Source organism: Condylura cristata, unplaced genomic scaffold, assembly GCF_000260355.1.
Source record: "Condylura cristata isolate star-nosed mole 26May11 unplaced genomic scaffold, ConCri1.0 scaffold00001, whole genome shotgun sequence".
In the NCBI taxonomy this organism is placed as follows: domain Eukaryota; kingdom Metazoa; phylum Chordata; class Mammalia; order Eulipotyphla; family Talpidae; genus Condylura; species Condylura cristata.
In genome coordinates this window covers 4418579-4430243 of record NW_004567102.1, presented here as the reverse complement: position 1 = coordinate 4430243, position 11665 = coordinate 4418579, and the positions used below count along the sequence as shown (strand labels likewise).

Genomic DNA, 11665 nt, shown 5'->3' with positions numbered 1-11665 from the left:
TAAGTGGGAATTTTTGTCCTAATTTTGGGGTTGGTTATGTTGATTTCAGCTGATCAGTGATTTTTTTCTTTTTATATGTATTTGGTGTTAGATTTTTTAATTGTTCATGATTATTTTCTCAAGAAGCTATCTGTGTATGTTACTTGCATTGTTTTCCTTTCCTGAGGATGAAATCTGATGTTTACCCCAATTTCATGACTGTCATGTGTAAGCAGTCCCATAATTTCCTGTCTGCTGTGACCTTGTTCTTGATCAAAGCTCTTCTGTCTTCTCCCTCTATAGCATGGGGATCATTGTGCTTGAGTTGTACTGGAAGCATGCTCCAAAGACCTGCAAGAATTTTGCTGAGTTGGCACGTCGAGGGTACTACAATGGCACGAAATTTCATAGAATCATCAAAGACTTCATGATCCAGGGAGGTGACCCAACAGGGACAGGTACAGTTAAGCCCCATTTTTTCTGCAGTTTCACTCTGTCATAACAGAGTATAAGGCAGCCAGAGGCCTCCTCTGCATATTGGGGACTTGGGTTAATGGATTCTGGTGACTGTTCCTGGCAGAAAAAGCACTTACCCTCTGCCAAACATACACATGTGAAATTGACTATCATTAGAAACTACCATAATCTTCTGGGCCTTAACGTGTTTCTCATAACTTTTATGTATTGCTTACTAAGAACAAATTTTTGCCTGAACTATACTAGAGTAGTCCAGTTATCAGAAGTAAAGAAAGAAATCATCTGCAATGTTTTGAGAAAAAGAAAATTCTTTAATACATTTAAGAAACATTAAGCACATTTGTTTTTATTCCCTCCACCAAGTCACTGTGTCCATATCCTATTTGCCAACTTTCCCCAGCCCTCCACTCTTTTCCTATTCCCTCTGGTAACCATTAATCTTCTTTTGGCCAAGTTCAAATTTTTATTTCTTCTATTGTTTGCATGTAATTGGGTTTTTTTTGTTTTTTTTTTTATTCTGCAGATGAGACCATCTAAAAACTGTCTTTTACTTGTTGGCTTATCTGGGTTAGCATAATCACCTCAAGGGTCATCTCCGGTTTGTCCCAGATGCCACTACGGCATCCCTCTTCGAGCTGTGTGATATTCCGCTGAGTATCTGCTCCACGGTTTCTCTGCCCATTCATCTGTTGAAGTGCCCTTGGATTGGTCCCATGATTTGGCAAACGTAAACAGTGTTGCCATGTAGGTGTACATAGGTCTTTTTATAGTAAGTTTTCCATGATATTTGGATAGACACCTAATCGTGGTATTGCTGGGTCAAACAAAATTTCTTTTTTTAATTTTCTTGAGAAATCTACCCTTTTCCACAGGGTCTGTAGGAGTTTGCATTCCCACCAATAGTGGATGAGAATTTCTTTTTCACCGCAACGTAGCCAATTAATTCCATTCTTTTTCATATGCACCATTCTCTCACAGGGGTTGGTGGTATCTCAGTGTGGGTTTTATAATAAGTGAATAATAAGTGATATTCAACTTTTTTTCATGTGTAAGACCATCTGAATATCTTTAGCAAAGTGTCTTGAGGTCCTTTCCCTAATTTTTAATAGTTTTGTTGTTGGGCTTTGTAAGTACTTTGTAAATTTTGGAGATGTATGCAAGTAATTTTTCCCTTTCTTTAGGTTGCCTTTTTGTTTCTGTGATGATTTCTTTTTAGAAATCTTTTAAGTTTGATATCCCACATGTTTATTTTTTGTTTCTTTTGCTGCTGGGGTTGTATTCCCAAATATAGCTTTGCGGTAGGTGATCTGTAGTGTGTGATCTATACTTTCTTTTAAGTACTTTTGTTGCAATTCTTCTATCAAAATATTTAATCCATTTTGAATTAATTGCTGTGTATGGAGCTAAATATGTGTCTTGCTTTATTTTTTTGCATGTGGCCATCCATGTCTCCTAGAAAACACTTTTTTTTTGGTCAGTTACTTTTTTAAGCTTTAGGCGTATAGCAGTGAACAAATAAAAGACTTCCTGCTTTCATTTAAGGAAAAAGAAAAATTTGATTTTGGAAAGGCCAGGAAGTCCTCGCTGAGGTGTTATTGGAGCAGAGAGCTGAATGAAGTGAGGAGATAACACCTGTGACTGGTAGACTTGCATTTTGGGAGGAGGAAGAGGGAGCCCAGAGGCCTTGAGGCAGGAGCATGCAGAAGAGATCTTGTGGGACATTACAGAGCGAGGTAGAGACTTTGGGTTTTATTCTGAATGAGATGGGAGCCGTCAAGGTTTGAGCAAAGGGGTGACATAAACTAACCTATACTTTAAAAAAGCTCACTCTGGCTGCTGTTTGGAGAATAAGTGTAGGAGTCAGAGTGTGAGCTAGGAACCAGTTAGAAGACTGTTGCCACCCAGTCTTGACATAACTTTTAGAGTAGGCTGATAGTGCAGAAGGTGGTACAACGTGAATGAATTCACTTTTGTTTTGATTTCACTTATATTGTGTTTTGATGAAAATAGAGCCATTGAGGGCCTCCCTAGAGGTGCAGGGGTTAACGTCTGAGCGCTGTCAGACAATTGGCTGCCACTGCAGCATGAGTTTGATCCTCGGCCAGGAAGCCGACCCACATGGTACAACAGGCCTCTTCTGTCTCGCCTGCTGCTCCCCTCAGCAGTGTAACTTCAGTCGCTCTGCCTGTTCTGCTGCCCACTCTGTCTCTGGTGAATCCACACACACACACCCCTCTGGTTTACACCACAGATTTTGTGTGCATAAATAAATAAAATGAATCTTTTTACAAAAGAAAGTAGTACTATTGAGATTTCCTGAGGTTGAATTGAGGGGTTGGGGTATGAGAGGATAGTCAAGGTTTTTGACTTGAATTTAGTGAAATGGGGAAGGCTGTGAAACAGGTTTGGAGGGGGTAGATCAAGAATTTACTTTTGATTTTGGACATGTTACATATAAATACTTGTCAGATCTTCAAGTGGAGAAATTAAATAAGTAGTTGGGCTTAAGAATGGCACCAAGGAAAGGTTTGGGGTGGAGGTATGAATTTGGGAGTTGTCCTTGGTATCTCAGGCTGCATTTTCTTTAACTCCTACTCCCACTCTTTTGCCTTTAAATAAAGCTTGGTTTTCTCTCTGGTGGTCTTTTCTCAGTTTCATTCTTCTTTGCCATTCTCAGTTGTTCTTTATTTATCCTTTATGACCAGAGGCATTCCTTTTCAGTGTCTGTCAACCTATTTCAGAATACAGAATGTGTAAGTAGAAAAAGGGACAATCTCAGCCACTTATAAGCATACTTCCTAAAGATTCCTAACCACCATTAACTATTTTCCCCACTAAATGGGGAAATGGGTCCCCCCTTTTTTTTTTCCAGAAAGAATGTCCATTACTTTAGATATCTTTCTTCAGATATCTAGTTTAAAAGATGGATAGCTAGCTAAATGGAAATAATTCAGAAGAATTGGTTATTTCATGTGTGCTGTATTTTTAAAACAGAAAGTTTTATATTTAATTTCAACTTTTTTTTTTTTTTTAACATTTATTTATGGCCCTCCCTGGTGGCACAACAGGTTAGGACGCAGCAAGCTGGCCACAACCACTTAAGTGCAAGTTCAATCCCCAGCCCTGGAGGTGACCACATGGTGCAGCAGACCTCTCCTGACCCACCCGCTGCTCCCCTCAGCAGTGTACTTCGTCGCTCTGCCTGTTCTGCTCCCCACTCTGCCTCTGGTGAAGCCTCTCACCGCCCCTGCAGGAATCCTTCAGCTACAGGATAGGTTCAGCATGTTGGTGAGTTCAGGGCTCACCTCCAGGCTTTTCTGTTCACAAGTGCCAGAGTTTTTAATCTCAAGAACTGGAGAGTTACATGTTTTTTTTGTTTTGGTTTTTTGGGCTCAGTCATGTTTGAGAATTTCTGCCTATTGTCTTTATTTTTGAAAAATACCATGACTAGATATAATATTCTAGTGCACTCATTTACAGCTCCACTCCTTCCATTGCCTTCTGGGTTATTTTGTTTGTTTTTGATATATTTTTTATTGAACTATTTTTATTTTATATCCCGTTCATTTTTTTTTTCACAATAAGAATTTCTCCCCTCAGTTTTGTTCCCACCCTTGTTCACCCATCACCAGTTCACCCATAATCCTCTACCATACTCCATTCTTGTGCTCACCCCACCTTTTCCTTCCCTCCCCTGCCTTCTGGTTCTGAACATAATTTTGGAAAATACTGAAGCCAGGGAAAAATTTTTTATTTGTATTTCTGAGTATTTTTTCTGTTATTCTTCCTGGATTTTCTATTTCAGGAAACTAGCTATTCTTTGTTTTATCACCTTTGCCTTCCATATCTAGCACATTTATTTTGAGTGTGTGAATTGTTTTTCCATATTTTCCTGCATAGCCTGGAATAATCACAGACCTGTATTCTGTGCCTTATTTAATTTTTAGTCATGTCTCTTCTATTTTTCACACCTTAATTTATTTATTAGCACTGTGTAGGTATCATGTGACTCAGTCCTTTTCCTTATTTCAGAAATCTTTTCACTTTGTTCTGTTGATTTATTATCTTATCTTTGAGCTCTTATTTATTGGATTCTTATTTCTGTTTGAATCATCTGTAGCTTGCGACAGCCATGGTGAAGCCCTTTGTTGACTTATGTTTTCTCCCACATTGAGTTGTTCCCAAGGTGGTTTTTTCCTCAACCCTTCCTTTCTTTCTCTCCTGTTTGTTATGGTATGTTTACATCATCGCCATGCCATTTCTTTTCATTTTATCCATGCTTAATTTCATCATTCGGATCTATATTGTCCTTACCTCTTGTTTACTCGGATGCAGTGTAAGTGGACTCTCTGTCACTCTCTGCCCCTGCGTGGGGTTAGTGGCCTTTCACACTCATACGCTATGATGCCTTCTCTCCATTTTATTCTGCCTAATTAGGGGAGAGGAGAGGACACAGGCTCCGCTTGTGCTGAGTGAGCCGCCGTGGGGGGGCTAGTCTGTGTTCTGGCCTCTCAGACTTCATTAAAGCCCTGTGCCCGCCACCCACCGGTGGTGTTTCTCCATCCCCATCCTGGGCTGGAGGTAGCTCAGGAATGTGGCTGGAGAGGAAGAAAAAGATGCTCATAGGCTGTTTTTCATTCGCAATTGGGTCTCTTAACAGCAGACAGATTCAGGAGGAAAGTGTACAAATTTATTTAATGTAAGTTTTACATGACGCAAGAATCCAAACCTGACTGTTTTTATGGTAAGTTTGATGAAGAGTGGAAAGTTGTGGGAAAAGATGGTTCGACAAAAGGGAGATGAGCTGAGTGTAGTAAACTGGGGAAACTCAGCAAGTTTGATTCCAGTTCTTCTCAGTGTCCCTGTCTTGGAGATGAGGCTGTTTCTTGCCTCCAGGTTCAGTGAGTGAGTGCCTCTCTCACATGAGGGCCTTATGGTCTGCTTCAGGGAAGGTCACTTCGTCCTTTTCCACTAGCCAATTCTCAAATTTCTTCACCTTGAAATGTTCAATATGCCAAGGTGTACATTTTGGGGTCCCTTGTCCAGAACCTCCTCATGGCCCAGTGCCCCTGCCACACCCTCCCCAGATGGCCTGTGCTGGTAACCTGCTTTGCCACCCCTGAGCACTGGCCCCTGCCCTCCAGGGCATCTTAACTGTCAGGGCTGCTCACTCCCTCTGTGGGCTATCTAAAATTGGGGGGTACTTGTGAGAAATCGGTAAGGGGAGCTTATGATTACTGCATTGAAGGATAACAGTCTTTTCCTTGCCTGGCTCTTTTCAGAATTTGGGGAAGAAGATAGTTTCTTACTTGGTTGATGCTGGTGGATTTTTGGCTTTTAAATTTGAATCTTTTTATGCTTGCTTCCTCAGGCAGTAGGCGGGCAGTGTAATCCTGCTTCATTCCACTTTCTTTGTCTGCAAGTGTACTGTCAACGCTTTGTGCTTTTTACCTGTCTTCTGCGCTTTCATTGTTATAAAATAAAAATTTTAATTCATAATACCAATGAACTGAGATGAGCCCATGATTAGTGTGTAAGTGTTGGATCCGGGCCAGGGAGGTGACCCACATGGTGTGTCAGACCTCTCCTGACCTGCCGCACGCTGCTCCCGTCAGCTGTGTATTTCAGGCAGTCTGCCTGTTCTGCTCCCCACTCTGTCTCTGGTGAATCTTCTCATCCTGCACATCTCTGGCCTGTACCCCAGTTCCTGTGTGCATAAATACATTAATCTTAAGAAAAAAAAAAAGAATCAGAAGTGACTCAAGTGTGAGTTGCTCTTGTCAAAGCTACCCTATATTTCTGTAGTTGATCAGGTTCACAGTTCTTCATAATGTCAAATTTCCATGATACAATGTTAATAAAATTGAATCACTCAAGATTTCCGAATAATTGCATCTACACTCAAGTGCAGTGAGTGATTGAGCTGTCTACTGTTGAGTCTGTGGAGAAGAAGGAGTTATTTTCTCCTGGGTCACTGTTGTGAAATGCTCCCTGATTAGGTAACACTTTTTGCTAAGCATTCCAGGTGGCAGTGTATAACATCCTGGACTCTTCAGCAAGTTGACGTACTACGAGGGACATGTCCACCCCCAGCTGTCCTTCAGTCTGGCACAGTGTTTTCCAGTTACTCTGATACATTTTCATTTTCTCAATTCCAATGCTTCTTGACTTCCTGCTTCATGTTAAACCATTTTTCTTTTAAATTTCCCTTATTATAATAAATCTGTGCTGACTCTTTTCTTAGCCTTCTGGATGTCTTCTAATCTGTTTCTACTAACTTCTTTCCCTCTGCTATGAGACATGGCACCCTATCGAGCTCTTCCCTCTCTGCACTTAGCCTCACAGTGTTCGCCAACTGTTGAGATGTGGTGATTAATTACATGCTGATTATGCTGGCATCACCCTCACTCTGATTTCCTCTCTCTTCTTGGTAGCTCCAGGAACACCTGAAATTTAACATGTTGAACAGCAAGTTTATTGTTAATTTTATTCATTTGATGAATATTTGCTAAGAGTCTGCTGGGTTTCCTGTGCTATTCTAAGGCCTATGAGGAGTACTTACTCATTAGAGCCCAGGCATTTTCCTTGTCTTTGTAGAGGTCTCTGCCCTGCCAGGAACATAAGATATTCATTATAAGAAACAACCAGGAAAAAAAGAGAATAATAACATAATAAATATGCAAATGTATGGTGTTATGCTGTGAATTATGTATATGATGTCGGTTGGAATAATTCCTAATACGAGACAAAGTGGAATTGGAATGAGAAGGAGGCATATTTTGCAGAGGGCTTTGAAGAAAATGTAGTTGTAGTTGTTGCTGCTAAAGGGAAGGGTGTTTTGGAATTAAGAAGAATGAGTACTGAACAGAACATGAGTGACAGGTTTGGGAGTGTGGGGAAGAGCCCGCCACCCTGGTGTAGTTACCCTCCAATTGACTGGCTCAGTGACATACTAACAACCTCTCTATGCCAGGGCAGTGTGATTTCTCAGGCCCCCGAGATGCATATGGAGGGGCTAGTAAAGGGCAGTCAGGACAGATTGCAGAGTGGCAGGAGCTAGTATGGAGCATGAGATAGGGCCTGTTCAGGGACATTCACACACAGAAGTTCAGATTCGAACTAGCTTCATTCAGGGACCATTTGGGATGCTTGAGTCTGGGATAAGAAAAATGCATGAGTATGCTGACCCCTGTGCCAACAAGGAATAAGGCAAGGTGTGGGAGCAGGCTTGTGAACCCAGCTGCCTTGGGTTGAATCTTAGATTCACATAAAAACTGTAGGGCCGCCCTGGTGGTGCAAGGGGTTAAAGGCAGCACTGCAGCATGCGTTCAATCCCTGACCAGGGATCTGACCTACATGGCACAGCAGACCTCTGCTGTCTTGCCTGCTGCTCCCCTCGGTAGTATGTTTCAGTCAGTCCACCTGTTCTGTTCCCTACAGTCTCTGATGAATCCTCTTATCCCCTGTACCTTTGGCCTTGTCAAAGGCCTTGTCCAGGTCTTGTATGCGTAATAAGTAAATCTTTTTTTAAAAAAAGAAAAAAGGGCCCTCTCTGGTGGCACAGCGGGTTAGGATGCAGCACTGCACAAGCCACAGCCGCTTCATTGTGAATTCGATCCCTGGCCCTGGAGGTGACCCACACAGCATGGCAGACCTCTCCTGACCCACTCGCTGCTCCTCTCAGCAGTGTACTTCGTTGATTTGCCTATTCTGCTCCCCACTCTGTCTCTGGTAAAGCCTTTCACCGCCCCTGTACCTCTGGCCTGTACCCCAGTTCTGTATGCATAAATAAATTTTTTTTTTTTTAACTGACTTTAGACAAGTTCCGTAACCTTGCTGAGCCTCATCTATCGGGGGCATGGTTATGGGCACCTCAGAGCAACAGTTGTGGGTTTCACATGGTGTCTATAAAATGGTTAGCATGAACTGAAACAAAATACAAGCTCAAAAAGCCTGGTTGCTTGTTTGTTAGTTCACTTAACAAATGACTGCTGGGTATTAGCATAGTCCAGGCATTCTGAGTGGTGAGCAAGGAAACCTTGCAGAGCCCCGTGCTAGTGGGAAACAGACACGTGTGTGGGTACACAGTAGGCTGTCAGGCCACAGCACGTGGTGGCAAGGAAAATGTGAAAGGGAATAGAACAGTGATTTTCAACCTTGGCACCACTGACATTTTTGGCCGCTTCCCTGACCTCTGTCCATCAGTGAGAGATAGAACCCCTCAGTCATGACAACCAAAATGTCTCCACATGTTGCCTGATGTGCACAGGGGGCAAACTCACCCTGCTGAAAGCGAGGGAGGTGCTGTGTGGCATAGTGTGGTTAGGGACATATCCTCTGATGAGGTGGCATTTAGCAGAGCTCTGAATAAAGTGAGGTTAGGCGCCACGGACTGTCGGGGAAGACACTGCAGAGTCCTTAACTCTGAGTGTGCTTGGCACAGAAACAGCAGAGGTCAGTGTGGCTGGAGCAGGTAAATGTGGCTGGAGACGGCTGAAGGTAGTGGAGCGCCTTCAGAGAGCCTTATTAAGTCATGGTGAGGACTTTGGATTTTGTCCTAAGTATGATGAAATGTCACCAGAGGATTTTGAGCAGAGTGCCATGATGAGACTTACTGTAGGGTGCCCCAGGCTTCCACTTGGAGATTAGACTGTCATGGAAAGACCGAGGCAAAATTGGAAGCAAGGAGATCAATTGGAGTGTCTATAATCAAAGTTAGAGTCGGGGCCTCCCTGTTGGCACAAAGGTTAAAATCTCAATCCTGTGAAGCCTTTGCCAGCCACCACGGCATGAGTTCAATCCCCAACCAGGGAGTTGACCCACATGGCGCAGCAGACCTCTCCTGTCTTGCCTACTGCTCCCCACTCTGGTGAGTCCTCATATCTCCTGTACCTCTGGCCTACATCCCAGATCTTGTACACATACATAAATAAAAATAAATCTTTAAAAAAAAAAACAAAATCAAAGTTAGAGCTTGTTATACCTTGGACCAGCGTGATGGCAGTTGTGTTGATTCTGGTCCTCTAGGCACCAAGACAGATTTAGATGTTCTAGAGATACATTAGGGTAACATTTGTCCTGTGAAAGATAAAGGGTCAAGGGAACAGGAGTTAAAAGGGGTGTCTCCAAGCATGGTGGTCTAACACCTGTGAGAAAAGAGGAAGAGTCACCAGTAAGGTGGGAGGAATACCGGGAAAGTGTAGTCATGGAAACCAAGGGGAGACAGTATTCCCAGAGGGTGACGTGAACTATCACATGCTGCTCGCCTTGGTATATGGTTTGTGTTTTTTTTGGTGGGTTGAGGGTGAGGGCAAAGTCCTCATGGAGAGTATTTGAGGGCAGGAGAGGGAGTGGACACTTAATGCCAACAACTTTTGAGGGTTTTTTCTGTGAATGGATGCAGAGAAATAGTGGGCTACTTGAAGATGGCTTTTGTTTTTGTTTTAACAAAAATGTTAATGACATGTTTTATTACCTACTAGAAAGGAAAATTGGTACAGGAGAGGGGGGATTGTAATTACAAGGTTGTTCAGTGTGAATGGACTAGCACTTTCACAGGTCCTCCCCCAGGCAGTGGGGCTAGGATTTGGTAGCTGGTGCTAAGAGCAAACCCTTGAGTGCATACTTGCCCTGGGACTGTGCCAGTGGCAGCTGTCACTCGATGGGACAGGTGGAAAAAAATAAAGGTAAATGTGGCAGTGAGAGTCAGGCGAACAACCCATCCCGTGTATTGATAACGCAGGGAGGAAGGCAATTGGGTAGAAAAGTGGACTTGGTGTGAAAGCATGTCTTTCTGTTTTTCTCTCAGTGAAGTAAGACATGAGTTACCCATAAAGAGCAAGGGGTAGAGAGGGAATGCTGAAGGTTTGAGGACAGAGGAACTGGAATAAGCCTAGGCAGACTGGCTCCAAGGTGGACTATTCATCACCAGTCATTGTTGCCTTTCCCAGAAAATGCTTGGTTATTTCAGCGAAAGGCTCCTTATTCCCACACTGTGTGTTTGCTTCATGTAGTACACTGTGTGGCTTCCATACATTATCTCATTTACTTTTCATAAGGCTCCTATGAGACATAGGTACTACTGCTGTTCTTATTTTACAGACAAGTAAACTGAGGCTCAGAGAGGAGAAGTATCATATTTGAGGTTACCCAGCTAGTAAGTGGTGGAATTGAAATTGAAACTCAGATCTCGCATAGGTAAGTGAGAAAGAGAGGACTCCGGGTAAAAAACTACAAAACTGTTTGGGCAACTGTCACATTGTTGCCCAGGTGAGATGTGGTATCCGACACTTGCCTGGTATGCCAGCAGCTCCCAGTTCCCCTATTCTTCTCTGTTCTTCACAGAGTAATTCTATCAGTCAGCGCTTTTGGCTGCGAGTAACAGACGACAGCGACAGTGGCTTAAGCAAACAGAATTTGTGCTTTGCTCGCATCTGTAGGCTGAGTCTTCCACGCGGCCATTTTTGGTATCTTGACCTTTGGTGTCAGACTTGTTCTGCGACCACCTTTGCTTTCAGAGAAGAAATATAGAGAAAGCTGTGAGTGAAAGACAAAGGAGTATGTTCGTCCGTTGTTGTCACAAGACTGTAGCGCTCCCAGAAGCTTTGTTTATAGTATTAAGTCCAAACCGGGTCATCTGGCCACCCCAGCTGCACTAGTTCGTCCCTGCCTCCCTTGTCTCTGGGGTTGAAGCAGGCAGTGGACAAGGGGCCTGGAAATGCCCTGCCTGGCCAACCTACAGCATCTGTTAGGCGCTCTCTTGGGAAGGAGAAGCTTTGATCAGTTTGGTCAGGGGCCTCCTGATGGGTCACTGGCCCGCCGGTGGCTGCCTTGGGACTGGATACTAATCTGTGGTCACCTGGGCTATAGCATGACAGGGAGGGGACAAGTAGCACCAAATATGGTCATTTTTGTGTAAGTGCTCTCTGCATATCATAGATGTCACTCCAGTTCATCCTGAGGTTTCCCTTGTCAGAACGGAATGCTAAGGCAGCGAGACGTCAGAGGAGTCTTAGGGATAAGGAGAGGTTTTTAATTTTTTTTTTAAAGATTTTATTTATTCATACAGAACTTGGGGTACAGGCCAGAGATGCAGAGGATGAGAGGATTCACCAGAGACAGAGCAGGGAGCAGAGCAGGCAGATCTACGAAGTACACTGCTGAGGGGAGCAGCGGGCGGGTCAGGAGAGGTCTGCCACACCATGTGGGT

General features: G+C 43.4%; 1 protein-coding gene across 2 annotated transcripts in view; it reads left to right on the top strand.

The window, feature by feature from the left end:
* Positions 1 to 11665, top strand: part of PPIL1 (peptidylprolyl isomerase (cyclophilin)-like 1) — a 17011-nt gene that overhangs the window by 2400 nt on the left and 2946 nt on the right. For both annotated transcript variants that reach the window (XM_004673429.2, XM_012724298.1), the window contains exon 2: positions 283 to 437. In XM_004673429.2, the coding sequence (XP_004673486.1) occupies positions 283 to 437 (155 nt within the window). The remainder of the gene's footprint in view (positions 1 to 282; positions 438 to 11665) is intronic.